This window comes from Paramormyrops kingsleyae, chromosome 3, assembly GCF_048594095.1.
Source record: "Paramormyrops kingsleyae isolate MSU_618 chromosome 3, PKINGS_0.4, whole genome shotgun sequence".
NCBI classification, from domain to species: domain Eukaryota; kingdom Metazoa; phylum Chordata; class Actinopteri; order Osteoglossiformes; family Mormyridae; genus Paramormyrops; species Paramormyrops kingsleyae.
This window is the reverse complement of record NC_132799.1, coordinates 16,400,063-16,423,258: the sequence shown is the minus strand read 5'-3', so window position 1 is coordinate 16,423,258 and position 23,196 is coordinate 16,400,063. Positions and strand designations below refer to the sequence as shown.

General features: G+C 48.2%; 1 protein-coding gene across 1 annotated transcript; it reads left to right on the top strand.

Annotated features, from left to right (window-relative positions):
* The first annotated feature begins 62 nt into the window (after window positions 1-62).
* pkdcca (protein kinase domain containing, cytoplasmic a) lies at window positions 63-18,689 on the top strand. The gene is made up of 7 exons (XM_023821166.2): window positions 63-1,276; window positions 8,061-8,183; window positions 10,885-11,153; window positions 11,277-11,356; window positions 11,745-11,852; window positions 16,521-16,694; window positions 17,572-18,689. The coding sequence occupies exons 1-7, from the start codon at window positions 500-502 to the stop codon at window positions 17,655-17,657; spliced, it is 1,617 nt and encodes a 538-aa protein (XP_023676934.2). The 5' UTR covers window positions 63-499; the 3' UTR covers window positions 17,658-18,689.
* Window positions 18,690-23,196: the final 4,507 nt, after the last annotated feature.

The following is a 23,196-nucleotide window of genomic DNA, read 5'->3' as shown; positions in this document are numbered from 1 at the left end:
ATTGGTCCGACTTTTTCTCTGTGCACTATGGGAAATATAGTCTTAATAATATCGTCTTGGCTCACTCCTGGTTGGGAAACTGTATTAATAGAACTACAGTCTACTGTGCGCTTCGATGACAACTTAAGCTGTCAGTCAACGAACGTCACTCTTGTTTAGTCACCCAAGGACTTTCTGCACGGGGAGTGGATCTCAGCTCGATCTGCCTGGTCTGAAGTAGTGGCTGGGGTTTGCATTTATCGGAGGCAAGTGTAACCATGTTCAGCCGTATATGGGGTGGATCCATAGCTTGTACTGTAGCTTCATCCATATCTGCAAATGAAAACGTGAACGTTCCTCATACCGCGTCAGTCACAACATCGGAATACTTCATCACTCCAAGAATCGTTTTGGGGAGACGGTGAAAAGCTCCTTGCGGCTGTTGGGTTCGTATACATCTGCAGAGGTGGTAGGCGGAGGCTGAAAGAAGACAAAGATTTCACTGGCAAGAGTGAAACAGATGACAATGAAGCGAAGAAAGATCGTCGTAGCTGGTGGATTTTGCCTGTCCTTCTTTCTGGGTACTCTGATGAATTTGTTGTTTATTCCCGGCTTCGACCACCACCAAAGTCATCGTGGACGGGTGCACAGATTCTACCAGGAGCAGCAGCTCCTTGCAGACGGTAGGCAGCTTCAAATCAGCGATCCCGTCGCCGCTGAGGCTGTCGAGGGGTACACAGAGCCCACAAGCAGCAGCCTACAGCAGAATGATCTCCAGCAGCAGATCCGAGAGAGATACGAAGAGGTGCTAAGGTACCGAGAGCGCCAGGCGTCTTGGTCGGGGACTGGCAACCCAGTTCGGCCCCTAGAGAGGCGGAGGCTCATGGACCTCGCTCAGCGCAACAGCTATGAATCCCATAAAGGAACAGAGAAATCCAGCAATCGATATGCGTATTCTCAGCACCTTTCTCCTTTAGCATCTCTGTACCTCAGGTCACAAATGGAATTTGACGTGATTCCCGGGACCCGTAACGGTACGCAGTTCCTTGGCTGCAATAGCATAGACAATGTGACCAACGTGCAGTATCTCGGCTCCGGCTACACCAAGGCTGTATACAAGGCGGCTCTGAACGACACTTTGTCAGTGGCTCTGAAATCTGTAGATTTCGGGGGACACGATATGGAAAATTGCGTGAAGAAATATGGCTCGACGGAAGATTGTTACAGACTCGCGTCGTTCAAAATTGTTAAAGAAATGACGCTGATGGAGCGACTGCAGCACCCGAACATTTTGAAGGTAAATGTTGCAATGCACGCTCGAAACATGCGCGAGATTTTTTTTAAAGTATTAAAGCAATACTGCACGTTGCAACATTGTATCGTACTGTAGATGGACGAAGCATATATAATTTAAAAACATAATGTGCGATTAAATGTTTTTAACTGGTAAGAATCCAATTCGCGTATAGCCTAAAGTACTTGAGGTCAGTTATTCTACTGAATGAGTGGGGTAAATTTGTACACCATAAATCACATTCTGTGTAATTACTAAATTGACTTTTACTGCGTGAAGATGTACTTAGTCCGTGTCGAAATTAACACCTTTCTCTAACACTTGGCTGTGTATTCCAAGGTCCGTGGAAAAAAAAAACACAAAGACCTGATAATTGTTGTTTTCATCTTGAATTGTAAGAGTGAACTGAATTCTTTATGCAGCCAGAAAAGTCTTTGATGTCAGCGAAATTTTAAGGATTATTTAATAAGAGTTATCGGCTCTGGTTCAGGCTGGACGCAGCGGCTTTATAAATAGCAAGCCGGGCCACCGAGCGGAGTCGGACACGGTTCTGCTCTGCACCGTGTTTATTTGCTTTGGGGAAGTTCTGCAGCGGTCCGGTCCTCGGGGAACTCATAATCAACTCCTCTGAACAGCGTGAAAAGGTTATATAAACTATTTTCTAGTGGTTCTGTTATAAAACAGCGTGTCCATACAACGATCGGACACAGGCTTCTTGTTTGGCGGAAATATTCAGTATTGTGTCGATATATAAAAGACGAGGAAATATGTAAAACGTAGTTAATTATTTAAAAGTGTTTAATTTTATGACCGAAATTAATTGACAATATTGAACCAGTAAAAAAAGAAACTTTAAAATAAATAAATTTAAAAAACTGTAGGCCTAATCAAAAAATCGCACGAACAGGCTGAATCATTTCCAAACAAATGTTTGTTTGATTTTTGTTAGCTATGATATTTAAGCAGCGGTCACAAAACAAAAATTAATTCTAATTTTAGAAATTGAAGGTCTAATCGAATTGGAACATTAATTGCTCAGGGAGACAAAAACACTCGCTTCAGTAACGCAAATTAATTGTTCAAAGTAAACGTTAAGCTTTATAAATACAGATGCGTGAAATGAAAACTTAAGTGTTTATATAACGATCATCTAGCAGACCACGTTTTAAGTGAATTATTGTTTAATTAATGTCACAAGTGTAAAGATATAGTAAAGCAATATCATATTACTAAAATGAGTAGTAATAACTTAAATCACCAGTTTTTCGAGAAATATGCAACTTCTGCCTTTATTTAAACATTTTTTATTAGGGAACTGTAATAAGCTAATTAAACGCAATGCTCTTCATTAGCGAAAATATTTTAAAAGGTTGAAAAGATTATATAAAGCTGTATTTAACAATGCAGTCAATTGAAGTCATCCACTACAAGTATTATTTTTGAGCAACAGACAATTAGAAAATAATGTACAAATAATTATATATATATATGACGTTTTGTGTGAAAATACGGCACTGGAAGTGTTTAAAGTATGTAACTGTTTTTCCTCTATGTATATATTAATTGTTGTATAGGGCCTATATTAGTTTTATCCGTATAATTCCAATATTTCAATTTTGTTTACACTCAAAATCCGTAGGATATATTTTGTAAAAATACCTGAGGCTGAATACCCGAGGAAGGACATTGTAATTACCCTAAGCTCTGAACGATGGCTTTAAGTTATTAATCTCGCTCCTGTGTACGTAGTTACCTCTTATAGGCTACGTCATAGCCAAATTGGATTACAAAATTCTTTTCCCTTTTATCTTAGTAAATATGAAAACAATGCATTTTGTGTACATTTCGGTTTACTTTAAGTCATCAGAAGTTCTATATACAAGGACGTCTTACAAGTTTATAATTTGCTATAATTTGCCTGCAGTTTTAATTTATCCACGCGGGACCGGAAATGACTGCTTCTGTTCTAATGTAGGCCTATTGATACCAGAAATGTTAATTCTGGCTTACATGTAGTTTTTAAAAATTGCTAATTTTTCATTTTATACAGACACTACTAATTATATGAAGCGGCTTTGCTGTCGGTGAAGAAGTTAATGTTGTTGCTGAAGCGCCTACAGGCAGCCCGATGTAGCGGTCTCCCCCTGTCCCTGCTGGTTTCGATTTATTCTGCAGTAGAAGTGAAGCGGTCTTCAAGGCCATTTATTAAACGGTAACGGCTTTGTTCATTTTAGTTGCATTGAAAACGAAGGTTGATCGAACTTCTCATCAGTGTAAATTGGCGGGAGAGGACTGACGTGGACACACGTTTTCTCAAGAGTTTCGTCCTCCCTCTTCGTCAATTACTGTCACTCTCACTCTCACTCTACAAAACGCAGCCAGACACATTGAGACAGAGCTGCACTGTATTTTATAGTATTAGTTTAAGAATATGAATTTAAATAACATACAATAATATACTTAACTGTCTGTGAAAACAAATAAATGTATTTTTACACAGCAGAAATCTTTAGATCCTTCTTAAAGGGTCTGCTAAAAATGTTCACTTTAATCAGTGCAGGACACACTGGCTTCAAAAACCTAGAAAGCGCTCAGTGTCCTTTAATTGTAACAATAACAATTAAGTTAAAAATGCCCAGCTGTAGTGAGATAACGTATCGTGAGTGCGGTCCTCTGTTAGTGGTGTCATGGGACAGCAGTGTGACGATGGCAGTAGGGGAAAGTGCGATGACATGAGACGGTTTAACTTAGTTTTCCCCGGCGAGCAGGACCCACAAAGCTCGGTGTTCCTGTCATGGAGGGTAGTGTTACAAGCCATTTAAGTGCTGCCTTCCCCTCCAGGACTGAGGGGGAGGGGGGGGGGGGGGCACACCTGTTGTATAAATAGCCGTGATTGATATTGGTGGTCTGGGGCGCGGGGTGAGGAGGAAGATGGTGGTGGTTGGGGGGGGGGGGGGCTTGGGGTTGGCGTGAACACGTGTCTTCACACCGCACACAGCGGGATGTAGCTTCTCTGCCCCCTCCCCTGTTAGGGCCGAGCGCAAACAAGACAGATTTGGGGGGGGGGGGGGATACAGGCGCCCTCACGCTGCTTATGGCCTGATTGTGACTGATACTGAGATTGTGTTCTGCATTCACATGCCATTCTATACACACCCCCTCCACATCCCTGTGGGGCCCGCCATTAGCCCGCCAGTGGCTCTGAAATCAGTAACCAGCCTGTATTAATGAGAAACTGGGTGCTCTGGTTGCAAAGACCTCAGAGAGTTGGGGGGGGGGGGGGCAAAGGAGAAGGTGAAAGGTGGGCCGGGGGAGTTGCTGCTCTCTGCAGCTGAGCTGTACTTGCAATTAAGTCTGGGTTGACACTTTAACCCCCAACTTCCATGGGAAGGAAGCATAAAAAATAAATACAGGAAAAGGTGGGCGCCCCCCCCCCCCAACCCTGACCTGATTCCTGATTAATCCCTGCTCTGTTTCAGCTCTGGTCAGACACCACCCCTCCTCTCCCCTCCATGGGCCTGTCCTCTCCTGGGTCACAGTACACTGGTAGTCTCTCTCCAGAAACCTTTGTCTGACTTGGTACATCTGCAAGCCTGTATTTCAAGTACAGTAATATATGTAAATACATAAAAGTATATTTAAATGTATTCAATCATTTGTGTGCAGCAAGAAGCATGTAAATGTAGATGTCTGTAAATATATATGTTGCATACATTTTTAATTAAAAACCTTGCATCTTTTAGATGATCAGAATACGTGTCAGTGCAGTCAGTGGATCACACTGGAATACAGGAATGCAGTGTCTTTTAACCCCTCCATATTTGACACCATTTGAAATGTGCATTTATTTCACTTGGGCTGACGTTTGGCAGCGTGAGCTAATGCGAAGCCCCCCCACCCCACCCCCCTGCATGCTGTCTATCTCTCACTCTCAGTCTCTACACATACACCAATGTCACTGACATGCATATGGTTAAAGATGCTTTGCATTTTACAGTTTATTTAAGCCGATCATCCTTTTCATTCATGTTCCCTCTCTTCTGTGCATTTTTATGCCGATTTAATGACTCGAGTCCTTCTCATGGTTGATTAAGCAAAGCTGAGAAGCAATATAAAACAGAGATTATAATAAAACAGAAAAACAGCTTTTACCTCAATAAGGATGTGAAACCATTTGGCCAAAGGCAGAAAACACATCTAATTTACCTAAAATAATGTTAACCGTCATCGACAACAGATCTGTAATGGTGCCCATATGTGAATATAACAAACTCGTTCTTATGGCGCCCTATGGCCCCCCCCAACCTAAGCTTTGGTATGGTGTGCTCAGTGCACAGTTTTTCTGGCCCTGAATAAACACATCAGCCACTGTGCCTGCTTTGGTTCACAGCCAGAACATCCTCATTAAAAACGTGCTGTGAAGAAACAGCCCCCCCCCCCCCCCTTTTAGGTACAGGTCGGTAACACCAGGCACAGAAATGCCTTTGTACAGTGGTGGATTTTGCTGTTGTTTGTAGGCAAACGGTTATGTGTAGATGCCACCTCTGTAGAGGCTCATTGGGGATGGGATACTATTGTATGCTGAACACTTCACCTTCACTGGTACCCTCCCCATCCCATAGCCCCCCACCCACACCCCCATTCCTGGCTTGTTGACTCACTCCTTCCCTCTCCTTGAGAAGAGGAGAACTTGCCAGGGGGATTGTCCTCTTAGCACAAGTTGTTTGGAAATGTCTCCTGTCACACTTGCCTCCCCTCCTGGGATTTCTCAGCTTCCTCCCCCACCCCCCCCCCACCCCAAAATCATTTATGAATACACCGTAAGTTACTGTAGATTGTTATAATGAATGGTAATCATCCTTGGAGATTAAAATGAACACAGTCACTGTGGCATGGGTCAGTAAACCCCTGTTAGTCATCATACATAGACATGAATAACAATAAGTTTCCAGTCCAAGGTGGGAGTTTGCGATAGGAACATGTCACGCTTTGTATCTGACAAGCCCCCAGACTGGAGTCAGACGGAGCGGCACCAGGGCAGGCGCAGAGTGACGCTCCTCCACCCAGCTGTGGGTGCTGTTATCTCGCTCTGAGAGCAGAGTGTACGGCATAACCAGGACAGACAGACCAGGAACAAACATGCATGTGTAGGATGAGGTCTTTGAAGTACAAGACGCGGCTGATGTCAGATGGGGAAAACTTGGAAGGTAAAGACACCCACGCACGCATTTCTTTCTGTTTTATGGGGACTTTCCATCAATTTTTACATTATTCAATTAATGATTCATAACCCCACCCAACAAAACTCTAATATGCACCCAAGCTGCTTTAATACTTTGAGCTCTGAATAGGAGATGCTGGTGTTTAATCCTTGCTGCACATGACTTGCAGGAATCACTGTCTTTGTGGGGACAGTTTTGTAAAAATAAATATGAATAAAAATCAACAACAAATGACACGTGAATGCACTGACCTGAACCGTGTCGAGACCACAGAGCCCAATGACCCCCGAGACAGAAGCACACTGCTAATTTGGATTTAAGTATGAATGCGTGGGGTGTCCCAACCAGCGTCCGTCTGTAGATGTGCTGGGTGGTGGGCAAGCCCCTGCCCATGAACACCATTCCACCTGTGCCTGGCCCCTCCTGAGAGTAACCAGACTCCCAATCAGCTCTGCTGTGCTGCTTCTCCTCCTGCAGTACCTTTCAGCACAGATAAAACTCCTACAAACAGCAAAAAATCAGCAGTACTGTACAGAGCCTGCCAGTATTGACGATCAGACTCCTATATAACCACTCGACTAGAATCAGAATGATAAAGCTTCATTACGCAATTTCTGCAAAAAACAGTGGCCCGTTGTTGTGTATTGCTAGTGTTTTTTAAATTAATAATCAGAAATTACCCCCTTATAAGTTCAACTGGGCTGTAAAGCAGAGTCGTAAGAGATTAACTACAAAGGATAACTGTGTCAGGTTTGTGCCTTTATTGTGCTGTCACGACTCCTTGACGCAGATGTTAGACTACGTATTACCCATTAAGACAACAATGCATCTCTTTCATTACAAACACCACTAGGATAATGTGTTAAGATAACTTACGTTCACTGTTTTCTTAACTTTACGCCTAATAATATAATCCTAATGTAAGGTTTCACTAAGGCTGCCTTATAATGAATTGTACAATGCACATTATATTTATATCACGTGTTACCGTAAAATTTAGTAAAGAGGGCTTGTCTGATTTCTTATGGTTTGGACATTACTGGGCGAAAAAAAGCTTAACTGCACAAAAATGTGTTTTCTAATCCCCTGTCATCATTAGTTTATTTTTAAACGTTTCCTCGACATCTCGAAGACGCTTTGCGGTTAGGAAAATACATTGGGTTACACCATATTGCGCTGACATACATGTTTAGGCATTCATTAAATGCCAGTTAGATGCAATACATTATATACGCCTACAGAAGATTTGACATGGTCTATTACCGTTTTAACGAAATGCAAAGGGTCTTAAAAGTGTTCATATTTCCGAAGCGGTGTGCCTTCATTTTTAGATATAAGCCGCAGTAAATTAATACAGTAGTCTATATCGTGCATGTGAAAACTAGTAGATTATTAACTAAATAATAAAACTCGTATGGATCTGAAAGTCTTTAAATATTTAAATCTAATAATTATACTTATGCTCCCGGGCTTTTTATTTATTTATTTTTAGTAAGGCGGAGGTTTGATTAAACGAAAATATTATGAAACGGTACCTGCTTTAATGAGTGTCTCTTGTTTTGCAGCTGTACGGATACTGCTACCAGGACAGCAATGACATTCGGGACACTGTGACCGCAATCACCGAGCTCGGCAGCCCTCTGGAGATGATCCAGCTGCTGCAAACTTCATGGGAGGAGCGGTTCCGGGTGAGCCAAAGCCGCCCTGAAACCGTCACATATCTGTCCCTGCTGGGTCACCTTTGATGCGCTTACAGGCGACCGTTTATTTTTATATATTAAATTTTGGGTATTCAAAATTTAATCTGGATTCAGTGATGTCACGGCCAGGGGAATGGCGATGATCATTGAACACCACATGAAAAACAAGGAGTTTAATTTAACGCGGATTAGACAAAGCCACTGGCTAAGCACTCTGTTTTTGTCTGTTTTCCCCCCTTAATTAGACGAGAAAGGTATTTAAGATTAGGAAACTATTTAGTATCAGTTTGTCTCTAAATTTCCCTTTGCGGTCAGCTGAAATATTGCCGAATCCCAGGGGAGGCCTGTAGCTGTACCGTTAAACAAGGCCCTCCAGCCAAGTGTCTGCAGTGAAATATCTAGCGATATTCAAAGGTTCAGCCATGTTGTTTCTGAAAGTAATATTTAAGCAACTCTTATATTTTAGGACCTCCGGTACGGCACTTCACGATAATGATGTATTTCAGCATATGCCTGATACGGTAATATTATACTGTCTTCCATTTAGGCAAGGAGAGGCTGTTGAGTGTGTGTGTGTGTGTGTGTGGGAGCGGGGAGGCATTGGCAGATCCCACTGGGGGCTTCCTGCCCACAGGCTTGTGTGGCCCCCAGCTTCCTGCTGTGCTGACAGCCGGACCACGCGCACGCCGGCCGATCGCTATCGCCCAACAGCCTCTCTAATTGTTTCCTATCGCTTCCTGCGGCCGGGGAGCGTCCCACTCATGGGGGACAGGGGCTGCCATGCACCCCCGCAGTCGGAGCTGGAGAAATGGCTGTGGTCCAGGCCCATTTTACCAATCATCTGCTCCTTAATTAACACATAACTGACCATGGTAACTGTGGACCACTCACTTACATTGGCAAGACTGCCTTTCATGGTAATTACAGCAAGCAACCCTGACACTGAATAAGATGAGGATGTTTTTCATTGGCCTATTAAGAAAATATTAACCTATTTATCTATTTTCTTGTTATAAGTGAATTTGCAATCAAACGTGTATATAATATTTATATACTTAATAAAACTTTAAAAACTAGTGTGTACAATATGAAGTATGTATTTAGTCGTTGATGTTCATAAAATGCACCAAATTTGATGTTGCTGTCCTAAAACAAAGCAGAGGGGGACAGCCCTGGCCCCATGGGGACCCAGAGCGTCGCTTTTCCTCCTGCAGGCGTGTAATGGCAGTGTGACACAGCGTTACCGGGCCGGCACAGCGTGACAATGCTCACCGTAACGGCAATAGACATGTCAAGATGCTAGAGATGGGAGTCGGGCCATAAACGCGGACTGGGGGTGATATCAGTTCACGAGGAGGGGGCATCTGTGGGCCCGACCTCTAGCCAGCCTGTGCTGGGTCACCCGCATGGCGCTCTGTGTGGATGTAAGGGGCTCACTGTGATTCCTGCAGCTTGCATGTTTGTTTTCTTAAACGTCGACCAGAACGCGCTCTGGAGTGACTTACAGCAGCTCATAAAACACACTTAGCGAGTTCCTGCGAATGTCTTTTGTTTTGCGTTTTTTCCGCTCTCCAGATGGATTAAGCTGGATTTGGGACGTCTTCCAGTTAGCTTTTGATTTTAACCCCCCCGCCGCCGTCAGGAAACGTTGCGGCGTTTTCCATATCGCGGTGGTATAGAGTCACCAGTGGACTGTGGGACCCTTTTCTGTCCCCCCCCCCCCCCACTATCTGGCCCACTTTTCTGGCTGGCTCCTTCGCCTGCCCATCAAGTGGCTGAAAGCCCTGCCCACACACAGCCGGTCACCACCCCCTCCCCGCATTTGCAATTCATATGAGGCGTTAATGGACCCCAGGGAGGGGGTGCTAAGATTCCTGTGAATTTCAAGCAGGTCATTTGAGTCCGTGGCCATTTCCTGTGACCGCTGACAGATGATAGGGGGGGCGGGGCCCCGACCTGGTATCTGGTTCGGCTCTGGGCTGGGCCTCCACAATTTGCCGCTGTCACACTCATGTATGGCTGAGTTGTATGGGGGGATTTAGGTCATGCCCCCCTTCCCAAATGAAGGCCCCAGTGCCCTGACTCTATTTAGGAACTCTTAATTCTTTTGTCTGGCTGAAAGACTCCAGTTGTGTCCCCCCCATCCCCTCCCTCTGTTGTCTGGCCTGCACATATTTACTGTGAGTTCTCCAGGTCCCAGGCCCACCTGGGCTGCCCACACTTACCCCTCAGGGACAATGGGGATCCGATAATCCCCGGGCCGGCACTGGCCTTGGTGCTGGGCGGTGTGAACGGGGCGACCAGGTGGCTCGTGGTGACGGGATAGGGGGGAGGGCTGGATTTGGGTGGGGGGGGGGGGGGTGTTGGTGCGTCATCTGGAATGGAAAACAGCCGGTGGAGACGGTGAATCGTTTTGAAAATCTTGGACTGGAGTCACCGACCAACAGGCGAGAGGCCATTGCTAAGCCTGGGAGGGGGGGTGCGCTGGCAGGGGCGGGGGCCTCAGTCTGCATGCAATTTTTTAGTTTACACTCCTGAATAACAACATTGATCATTGTAGGTGCATCTAAAACTCCAAATAACCATATACTTCGGAAGATAATTCGCCCTCAGCTCACCATCGGGGTTTGACACCCGCCGTGGTCACCTGTCGCCTGTGGTTTACCCAGAACCCCTTGCTGTCCCGCAGATCTGCCTGAGCCTGGTGCGGCTGCTCCATTACCTGGCACACTCTCCGCTGGGATCCGTCACGCTGCTGGACTTCCGGCCTCGGCAGTTCGTGCTGGTAGGTGGCGAGCTGAAGGTGACAGACCTGGATGACGCCAGCGCCGAGGAGGCGGTCTGCTCCGCCGCTGCCGACTGCGGCATGGAGTTCCCCGCACGGAACTTCACCCTGTCATGCCACAGGGGGCGCTGCATGGGCATCAACGAGAAGAGGAATTTGTACAACGCCTACCGGTGAGCAGGGGGAGGCACACACACACACACACACACACACACACACACACACACACACACACACAATTACATTCCCTCTGCTGCCCATGACAGGGGTACTTAAACTTAATTCTCTCCTTCCAGATTTTTCTTCACTTACCTGCTTCCACATAGTGCCCCCCCGGTCTTGAGGCCCCTCTTAGATGAGATTGTTAATGCCACAGGTGAGTATGACTGCCCAGGGTTACTCTTTCCACCCCTCCCAGGCACCTGGCCTACCCAGAATCCTCTCTGTCTCCCACGGGCCAACTATCATTGCCAAACTGACGGTGTGTTTGACGCCTTTTGAAAACTGTTTGTCTGGGACACAACAGCCCATGAAGGCGCGGAGCCCAGGCTGCGGGGGGGAGGGGCATAGATGGTATCTACCTATTCCCCCTGCCCCCAGAGCCCTACCTACATGTTTCATCTGTAATGTCCTAACCCAGTGAATGTTAGATAGTCCTTGGCAGCTTTACGAGGGCAAGGCACACGTGTGTGATTTTAAAGTCACAGTATGCCGTCACATGTTGCCACCGCAGCGTCTCCATGTGATGATGTGCACTCTTGCAGGAGAGCTTGCCTGGGGAGTGGATGACACCCTGATCCACTTGGAGAAGGTCTTCCACCTGTACAGCAAAGGACTCTACCTCCAGAATAACTCCCAGCTGCACAGAGCAGGTATGGACACCATAATCCCAACACACACACACACAGGATTGTAATTATGTCATTGTGGGGACTCTCATTTCTATGGGGAAAACTCTAATCGCAACATGATGACCTTAACCGCTACCCAGTGTTACGGTGACAGGGCATGATGTAGGCAGAGATGAGGTGACGATTCACTTACGGCTCCAGACAAAAGGGCTTATTAACAAGCTGAGCACACTGGAGAAGAGTAAACAAGAAGGGCAAACAAGAACTAACTTAAAGACACCACAGCATAACAATAAGTGGGGAGCAGGGCACAGAAATCGGACAGAGTAACACAGAGTAAGATTCACAGATCAACATGCAATGAGTGACTGGAGAAACAGAGCAGGAGCAGGTACTTAAATACACACAAGGCCAACAAGACATGACACAGGACAGGTGAGAACAATACCCAAATAACCAATGGATGAAAGCGCAGGACAACGAGCAGCAGGCGGGGCTTATCAGACATCAACACTAGGAGACACTAGAACTTCAATGCAAAGTTAATCATTGCAGAACAAAAAGGTACAAAACAAAAATAAGAACAGAGCACAGGAAGGACAGAGAAACAAATAGAAAGTAAGAAACACTGGGGAAACAGAACCAATAAATACAAAATGACAGATAAGGCTGGCATCTGGCCAGTCCTGAACTCATGACCAGAGGGTTAACAGTCTGAGCCACACCTGCAACCCACTGAGCTATGTCATGGTCTGGGGAGCAAGAGAAATGCATTAGGGCAGGGGTCTCCAATTCCGGTTCCTGGAGAGCTCCTATCCAGTAGGTTTTCTATCCCACTTGGCTTCTGATGGGCCACACCTGCTCCTGGTATTTACCTGAGAACAGGTGTGGCTCATCAGAAGCCGGGTATGATAGAAAACCTACTGGACGGTAGCTCTCCAGGACCGGAGTTGGAGACCCCTGCATTAGAGACTAGCAGGAGGGAACAGGATGGCCAGCAACACCTGCTGGTCAAGCGGAGAAGAGACATAAAGGGCAGGGATGGACGGGTGCTGACCCTGACCATTTTTGACATTTTTAGTTTTGATTGCATTCACAGATCTTTGTGAGGACCTGAAAAATGGTCCCCACAACGTCAAAATAACAGGTTTTTATCCCATTATGGGGGACATTTAGTCCCCACAATGTAATATAAACATAATTCACACACACGCATACACACACACACACACACACACACTCATACACACACACAGAAATGATCAGAGCCTCTGCTGCTGAGCACCCAGCCTTGATTAGGAGATGAAACGATCTCTGAAGTCTGATTTCACAACAAAACGTGACTCGCCCGCTCTCTGCTTTCTCAGTGCCGCCCGTGATCCAGTCAGGCATGAAAATGCCTTTGTGTGCAGCTGTAACTTCTGATCTTAAATGTAACCCTGGCCATGGTCAGTGGCTCGGTAAGAGCACGGTCACCTCGGCAGTCCGGGTCGGGTAATAGGTGTCTCTACCTGGCCTGTAGTGCTGTATCTTGGGTGTGCCCACTTTTAGTCTGGCATCGCATCCAGGATGTACCCCATCTTGTACCCTGCGCTGCCTGAAATAGGTTCCTTCTCCCTCCGTCCCCCCCTTGCAAACCCAAACCCAGGATAAGCTGTTAGAAGCTGTATGGTTGGATGTTTGCCTTAATATAAGAGCCTCTGTTTTGAACGCTTTGGCGGCGATACTGAATCCCTTCCCATCTGCTGTTCAAACCTCCAGTTCTCACTGATACCTCCCCTGTTGTGTAACAAAGCGTAGCATTGCACACCCCATAGCTGCATGGGGCTCAGAAATCATGTGTCATTGGCTGGTGGCCAGCAGAACTGCCCTTATATGGCCGCCGACCGGTGCCCCGTTGCCGCCGGCGCCCTCTCCTCTTAACCAATGAGCAGGAGGCGAAACATGTCAGGAGTCCCCTTAGTACAAGAGAAACAAGATTAAAAGATTAAAATTTGCATAACGCAGTGGAAGAGGGGGGCAGTTGGAAGGCATTGGGTGGGTGAGTGGCGGGGGGAGCTTGGAAAGGAGAGCATTAGTCAGTCCCTCTCAGACGTTCCCCACCCCACCCCACCCCCCTGTTCATTCCCCCATCACTCTTTCTGTGCCCCCGGCCCCACCCAGGTAGCCTGCCTCTCTCTGCTTCGCTCCACTGGAAGTTTAAAGATGGGGCAGAGAACTGCTGACAGGCAGAAACATTCAGTCTGCTGAGTGTGTGCCTGTGTGTGTGTGTGTGTGAGTGTGTATGTGTGTGTATGTGTGCCTGTTTGTGTGTGTGTGTGTGTGTATTTGTGTGTATGTGTGTGTGTGTGTGTGTGTGTGTATTTGTGTGTATGTGTGTGTGTGTGTGTGTGTGTGTGCGCACACATGTCTCTTTAGAATGAACCCTTTTCAGCAAGGAACCCCCCCCCCGACAGACCGTCCTGTGGGAATCCATAAGGATAGCACTTCCTCTGCGTCTACATTTCATATCTCTGCAGAAGTTCAACAGTGATGAGGCATCAGCCTACTGGGGATCGGGCTCCTGGATCTTTTTGTCTAGATTCTCCGCCTTAAGCGATGGATGTGCCGCATCTGGGAGCCGGGAATTAGTGGCGATGACAGAGGGGTTGGGGGGGGCGTGTGTACGAGGCAGGGCCACAAACTGTTTCATATGGGACTGTTTAATCAGCACGCCGGCCGCTGGGAGCCGAATCCTGCCTACTTTATCCGACCACAGTTTCAGGAATTTTGGTAATTAAAGTATTGGTAATTGGTAATTTGACAGCGGAGTTGATGTGAAAATACAGTGAGGGAGAAGTTCCATCCCAGAAAGGCGATGCTGGTGGTATTTCAGATCGATAAAATTGCTGAAAAGTTGTTTCACGTTAAAAAGTGTTTCCATGAAGGGGTCTCTCTCGGAGCCGTTTCTCCAGCTGCAGAAGAGGGCTCCTTTTACCCAGAATCCCTCAGGGCAGGCTGAAGCCCTTCAGCGGTAGTAGTGGCAGACGGGGGGGGGGGGGGGGGGGGCTGCACTCTGCTGAGTGATTAGCGCAACGTAGCGGCCATGACCCCGCCCTGCGTTTTTAACCTCGCGTTTGCAGAAAGTGAGAGCTCCATAAAGCATTAATTACTGCCATAAAACATCTAATAGTTGTAGTTATTTATTGCTGTGCCTTCCCCCCCCGGTCAGGGTCGCGTGGTAGCTCAACCTTCAGCCACTGACAGTAAATAGCTAGGGGGTGCCCCCCCCCAACCCGGGCCGGTTTAAACTTCATTCCTCTTGCTCCTAAATGGCAGTGTACATCAGCCCCATATATAACAGAGGCCGCACAGGGTTCGCCAGTGCATGTTCCAGACTTTTAATAGCACTTGAAGACCGACATGTTCCCTCTTTCCCACGCATGCACACACAGACTCATACGTACACATGACCTGTAAGTACTCAATGCAGTACTCTTCACAGAAGTCTGCCCCCTGCAGGGAGGGAGGTCAACAGGGAAAACGTCACTGTGACAGTAGATGGGATTCCACACGGCCCCACCGTCTGGCATCTGTCCTGAATTGCCCTGATTTTGAGGTGTGCTAGGTATTCCCCAGACGTAGCAGCAAATGTTTATCTGTGAGTCTGAAGGTGTCGCTCGCCTACAGGGGCTCAGTGGGAGAGGAGGCTTGAGGAGTAAGGCGAGGCTGTTAGTTTAGCTCTTAGAAATGGGGGGGGGGGGGGTGGGGGGGTTGGTCCTCAATCATCCCTTCACTTATCCTTCTCTTTATCTGTCACTCCTGTCAGGCTTGCTGTTGCCTGGAGACGGTGGAATGCTTTATGGCAGGGGGCCTTGTGGCACTCCGTTTACAATGCGCATTAAAGTGGGGCCGTGGATGCTGGGGGGGTTGGGTGAGGGGTGGCTGGGGGAGGTCGCAGGACATTGCAGACTGGCTGTCGAGTGCACAATGCAGGGCCGCCCCCAGACCACACTCAGACAATAGCGATGCTTGTCGTACACGTGTACTCCCATATGGAGGAGTGAATCGGTTGGTCACAAAAGCCACCCCCCCCCCTGCGCTTGCCCTGTCACATGGCCCCTCTCAGTCTGTCACGGCACTCCATCATGGATTGGCGTGAATCCCCTTGTTTACTGCAGGGATTCACCCTGATGGATTTTTCTCGCCCCCTGACCCCAATAAACACCCCCCCCCCCTTCCTCCCTGCTCAGTGACACCAGCCCGTGTCCCAAACCACGCCCCGTGCCTTCTTTGTGAAAAACACACACTCCTCTGCATGTTCATAAGGAGTTGGCCACTGTTCATTTATATCCAAAGCTGCACTGTACACTGGCCTGATGAGAGCCATTCAGGTTAAGCTTATCCCTCAGTGTGGATCCCCACCTTGTGAGTTACAAGACAGTGTCCTTAATCACTGCGTCACCTGCTCCCCAGCTGACGTGGGAAAAAGTAGTATTACCATTTAGGTACATTTTTAGGCTTGGAATACAGTCCTTAAAGAAGTAATTTATAAAAACCTTCTCTTTATCTATGCCTTTCTTTTTCTTTTCATTCCCCCTGTTTCTCTCCTTTCATTCTATGTTTCCTTTTCCTCTCCTCCACCTTTTCTCCCCTCTCATCTCTCCTCCTCCAAGGCTGACATTGTGGTTGATCTGTTTCCTCCGGCAGAGTACAAGCGCGTGCCCGACGCTGCCATCGCGGGCGAGAACTACCGCTGCTGGCCGTCCTATCAGCACGAAGGCTGCCTGCTTTCCGTCTTCGGCGTCCGGGAGGCCATCGCTGTCTGTGAGAGCCACGCCCAGTGCCGCGCCTTCGTCATGACTAACCAGACCACCTGGACGGGTGAGATGCTGGCGCTCCTGTGTCTGTGTGTGTGTGTGTGGGGGGGGGGGGGGGGTATGTATATCTCAAATGTCTCCACAAATTATACAAATCTGTATTTTTGATACTTTTTTCGGTCCACTTATATTTTTATAAAATAAAAAAATTATAAAAATCTGCAATCAAAAAACCCCTTATGGTTAAGGTTAGGGCTGGGTAGGGCTTAAGGTCGTCATGTTGGGATTAGAGTCATGCCCATAGAAATGGATGGAGAGGCCTCACAGAGATATGAATACAAACGTGCGTGTATCACTGCGTATCAGTGTGTCTGACCCGGGGGCTGTAAGGTTGAGCCTTCAATGACATCACCCAGACCGAACAGCTCCTGTTCTGAGAAGAAGGACATCTGCTGTAATAGGGGCCTCCTTGGGCTTGTCTCTCATCGCCCCCCCCCTCCCCCCCATGCACTCCACACTGCACACACACTTCATTAAAGTGCAGGCTGAAAGGGAGACGTCAGCGTGGCAATCGCTAATCTTTATTGAAACAGGCCCGTCTAGACCGAAAGCCTCTCGCATTCCTTCCCTCTGTCTCCACCCTGCCCCCTCCACCTCCCCCCCCCCTTCCCAAATCTCTACTTGCTCTGCCCGTCCTTTCTTCCCTCGCGGTATCTACTACTGTCACATCTCTCTCTCTCTCTCCCCTCGGATTAGCCTGTTGAAATTCTTAACGAGCCCGTTAAGATTACGCGGTGGCGGAGGCCTGCTTTATCGGCCCAAACCTTCCCGTCGCCGGGCCCCAGATCCGCTTCGTCGCTGACGTTTCGAAACGCCCGCCGGTGGCACGATGGCTTTTGTCACCTGACCCGTTCCTTTTGTACTTTCCTCATGCTCTGCAGGGCACCAGCTCGCGTTCTTCAAAACGGGCTCGGCCAGCCTGTCCCCCGCGCCGGGCGGGGTGGCGTACGTACGGGTGAGCGGCTGAAAATGAGGGGAGACACACACTGGCACCAGAGTTCAAGGACAGAATGGACTGAACCACGCTGAAGGCCCTGGGGGACATAAGGATTGGGGGAGAATTCCTTCCCCCCACCGTCCTGGGACATCCTCTCAAGAGAGCAGCGGGACTTCCTGTCACGATATGGACCCATGTGCAATAACACCCACCTCACAATGTGACTATTCAGCATCATCCAAATCTGTCTTTTGTCAACTCTGTGTATGTCTCCCCTTAGAAAGGTCAGAGAGAGAAGGAAGGGTGCAGAAGTTATCCGGGCACAGGGTATTCTAAAGATAGGGGTTGGAGGGGGTGTATCTGTGCCCCCCCCCCCCCCCGATTCTGGTTATGTTAGCAGCTGGATGATGAGCAGACTGACCCCAGAAGCGGCACTCGCCCCAAAGGTCGCTCATGTTCCGGCCAAAGCTTGGGTTTCTGCCATCTGAACCAGGATTTCTGGTCACGTTCAAGAACGTCCCTGATTTTTTGGACAGTCTTGCCATTGTAGCACTCACTTTTTGACCGAATAAGAATTTTTTTTTTCTTTCAATTCTCTTGTTATTCCTCCCAGCTGTTTTTCAAAAAATCAGCTGGGACGGGAGCTGTGGAATATTCTGGAAGAGCTTCTACTGGGGGGAGGCGAGGCTTTTCCTTCCCAGGTGTTTGCTGTATTTTTGGGTCTCACGCCGGTTTCCTCATGTGGGGGAATCTGAGAGGAGGCTGAAAATGGCTAATCGAATACTTTCCAAAGGAAATATGAAAAGTACATCAGACTCAGTGGAGTGCAGTGCAATGCAGTGCTAAGAGAGATTTTCGCTTTCAGTGAAAGCACAAGCAGTGGAAAAATCGGATAATGATACATGGAGATTACTGAGATTTCATGGTGTGCTTGTTTTTGCTTCTGTTAATATGTGAGCGTTTGATGACGACAGTGGTGATGTTTGATTAAATTAATATTTTTATATGGAAAAATAAAAGCCGTGAGGCATGTCAGTGCTTTACTGGTGTAATGACTCATAAGTCTCTGTCTGCACATTTGTGTCTTTCATTATAATTGGTCAAGGAAGCAGTGTCGCTTCCAAGATTGGTGCTGATTGGATGACCGAGAAGCATTGTGTCTGCTGGTGAGAAGTAAAGTTTTCTTGGGCCTGGAAGGTCAGGGTGTAAATTGGAGGGGAGGACACAATTCAGGGGGGCACACCTTTATTCCACATGACCGGCGTGTCACGAAGCACGCAGATACCCGTGAAACACAGAAGACTGCATCTGGCAGGCCCAGAGACCTACTGCGAGAGGCACTGGAGGAGATCATGTGTGTTTTTAAACCAAACACGGCTTTGCAGTCACGGGGCTACTCCGTGTGTGAGGCATGGGGCCTAGTAGCTGGCATGGCTAATGGCCCATCTGGTCCCGCCTTGGTTCATTGCCCATAACAGCTGCACCGGGGGGCCGGGGGAGGGTCTCGGTTCCTCACTGCCTGTCCCACGTCCAGCAAAGAATGTGGATTGAGTAGGCAACAGCGTCCCGCTTTGTGTTTTCCAGCTTTTGTTCCAACTTTAATGAAGTCACAGTCCCCCCCCCCCCCCCTCCACTGCGGTGAAGCACTGAATGGTCTGACCTCCGGCCTTGGACCCCTGACTCAGGGCTCTGAAGCAGAGTGGGAGAGTCTGGCTGGCCTGAGTGGCCATACTGCAAAGAACAATGTTTGTGGGGAGGATCATGTGTCGGTGGCAGCACAAGTTACCCGGAATGCCTCTCTCTGCAAGGCCAGGGGTAAATGGTCTTGCCCGGCAGGTTGCCTCCTGACACAATCCAATCATGGTCTCTGCTTTAAACACGTCTCAATCAATGCCGCGATGATACTGTTTCATACAGGTTCATTTTTAAAAGCCGGCTGACGGTATTCCTATGGTAGAGGCCCTATGAGGGTAATCTGATACCAATTCAAGTGTTTAGGGTAGAAAGTAACTGGGGGATTCAGTTACCGCACAAGATAACTGAACAGACAGCTTCAGATGGACCCCTATCCTCACCCCCCCCCCTTTACAGGAAAATGTGTGACCTGTAGGTGTCCCGCTGGCCTCCTCCTATTTGGCTACTGCTGCTATGGATGCCGTCAGAGTTGCTGCTGGAGTCCAGCATATTAAAGATCGAGGGTTAATAAACTTGTGCAACAGTTTACCAGCAGCTGTTTGCCATATGAAATCTTGTTTTTTGCACCCCTTACCCCCCCAAATGTTCTCTAAGGAGAGGACAACGAACTTCCTGCGAGGTTAGTGAAGACAGCCACTTTGGAGGGATCGCAGTAGCATGTTCATAACCAGAGCAACAAAACCGACCCGTGTGAACGCCTCTGTGTGTGTGTGTGTGTGTGTGTGTGTGTGCGCACGTGTGAGTGTCCAGTAACCCCAGAAAAACTCTTTTCAGCTGCTGACTTTGTTTGGCAGTTTTCATCTGTTTCCGAGTTTTTACCAGGCTGGTTTTAGGAATCGCTAATCGCATTAAAATCCTCGCGTAACGTGAAACACTCGCACATGAGCGTTACCGTGAGCATGTCCACAGCCGCCTTGGACCACACAAAAACGGCATGCGCTGGAGACCCGGCGGGAAGACAGCCTGTTCAGAAAATTTGATGGAGGAAGAAGGGGATAAATTGGGGAGCAGGAGGCAAAGGAGGGAGAGGAGAGAGAAACTCAATGAGGAAGGGAGCGGGATCGCATCTGTGTTTTATTGGTCAGGGGATTATAGCTTTTCCTGGAGGTACTGCCTTCAGGGTCTGGAATGGGGGTGGTGTGGGGGGGCAGGCCCAGAGGCGCTCCCTCGGGGGTCCGATCTGCTAATGAGAGCCAGACAGCACCCCCACCTATACCCCACCCCCCTCTGCCTGTCTTACCGTCTCCTGTTTTGGCCCCTCCTTCTGCCTTTCCCTCAGCCCCGCCCACACAAGTGCCCATTGGCCGGCTCCCTCCATGGTGCCTGTTTGCAGGCATGCGCTTGTGCCGGCGATTTGCAGCTGAACCGTTCCTGAAATTGGTCCAAATCAAAGTGGCACCATCCGTGCCCCGTGTGGATTCCTCAGCTTTAAGTTCTTCAGCTTCTCACCGTCTGAGGAAATAATCACAGCTTATTAATATGAGCCGGTTAAAAATATGTATCTGGCCATTTGCTAATGAACATAATTAACATAGTGGATTCTGCCTTCCCTAGTCCCCTCTAGGTGCCCCCCTACCATGAGGAGGGTAGCTGATTGCTGCCATATTTGTTTCCTGCTCCAGCGAGATCCTGAAGCCGGCCAATAATCACTTCACGATGGGTTACCGGGTTACCGGATGCTGTCTCAGCGTAAAAGCGCTGGCTTGCAGTTGTGTCATTTGTGGCTCTTTGTGTCAATGAAATGGACACGCTGGAAGCGGTGCCTTAATTCCGCGTGCTGTAACGGGCTCCAGGTTTTCTTTCTGCCAGTAGGCAGTAGCGTACCTCGAAGCCAATAGCACTCCTGGTGTGTTCCTGTTGTTGTGTTACTTTGTTGCTAAGATCGACTTTGGTGTTTTGTTCCCAGCATCCCTGTTGTGTCCCTAAAGTTCATTGGACAGTGGCCTCCATGGTCAAACAGGGCCCAGTTTGTTCGCCTCCAGTTTTACTCTTTCTCTCCATAATCCACACACATTTAGGTCGGTCTATGACTGATCTGCTGTTGTGTGTGTTTGTTGCCTGTGGCTCACTGCGCTCCCTCCCCTTGCTACCCAAGTGAGGCTCCAGACCAGAGGGACTTACTAGGTGAGTGGTTACTGAAGATGGAGAGTCTCACAAAGCCGCTCTGTGCTGTGGGAGCTTCTCATTTTCTTTCCTGAAACCATCTGACTGGAGGAGGAACGCTGTGGTAAGTGTCACATGCTGTCCGTAAGATGGGGGATTACCTTGGAATTGGAGCGTGAAGTTTCTGGAAGTGCAGATGGCACATCGTTACAAATTAAATATATATATATATACTTCAGCTCCCTGAAGAGGAACTCAGCCAGCCAACTAAGAGCCAAATTGGGCAGCTCGGTGGGTAGCACTAGTGTCCCACACTTCCAGTGCCAGGGACACAGCAGGGGCATGGATACCCTGGCAGATTCAGGCCCAGCACTTTACAAGGGCTCTTGAATATGTAAAATTATGAATTATATTGGGCCCAAGGTAACGTTTTGTCAGGGGGCCCAGAATATGCCCCTGCTTCTGAGCCAGGGAACAAATCCAATTTCTGCTCTGCGCATGAAGCCCCTTCCTGGGCTTCCCCCAGCCTGACACTGTTCTGACAACCCCCACAGGACACTAACATGCAAACACAGAAAGAATGGATCACTGTGCTTTTGGGGATGCCCTATTGGCCACGGGTGTGTAAGATGACCAATGCGAAGGGATGACACAGCGAGAGTTGGTTTCTTACAATGCTGAACTGAGCTCAATGAGGAGGGGTGTTATTCCGAAGGACCCCCAGAAGATGGGTCTCCATTGCCATGCCCCACGGTACCCTAAAGTGTGCTGGGGGAGGGGGGAGATTACTCCAGCTAGCCTGTGGCACTTACCCAGAGACAGTGGATCACACTGCCATCATTGTCTGTCATTTCATGAGCGCACACAGATGCACTTTATTACACATCCAAACCCCCACATCCAAACCCCCACACCCAACCCCCCCCCCCCCAAGGAAAGGAGCACAATGACGCTGATTGTTGGCACCGGCTATATATAAACGTCTGGACTTGTCATTTAATCTGTGTATCGGAGCCAGTGGTGTGTGTGTGTGTGTGTGTGTGTATGTGTGCGTGGGGGCGGCTAAGGAGGCAGTTCCTGGGACAAAGCTCTGGCTTCCCTGCTCACCCCACAAAAAAGATCCCATTGACCGCTGGGTCAAACTACTTCAGGTGAAATGGCTGCCTCCTTGAACTCAGGACAATGGCATTTACTGGATTACTTCTTTGCATAATGCTTCTAGAAGCATTAGGTAACGGGGGGCGGGGGGCAGTGGAGACGGAGCGTGATGAGAAGATCCTTTCTGTGACTGGTCGCCTGGATTTAAAGGGAATAATTCACACGAATCAGCCTGATGTGTTGATTTGGACGGCTCCAAGTCTCCACCAATCAGCACAAGCCAGGAAAGCAATAGACGACACCCACTAACCAATCCTGGCTTTTCCCCAGCTCTACAAGATGTCAGAGATTGCCGGTGTGATGCGAGCTCCCGCTCTCGAGTTTCCTCTGTGAGGTTTGTTGTCTTATACCTGCCCTCAATAAAGACAAGCTGCTGGTCTTGAGTTATGAGTGCTGCGCCAATGCCAACAAGTTATTGGGGACTTGAGCGAACTCTACCTTTATTTACAGACAGCCTGTAAATTGACAGACGTTGTGAACCCCACCCCATCAGGCCCAAATGGCTGGGAAATACTACGTCACTGGGAAAATGTCACCGCAGTGTTTTGAGGGCAAACAGTGAGGGGCTAACCGGTGACAGCCCGCATCTGCTCCCTGACGACGCCCAAGACAG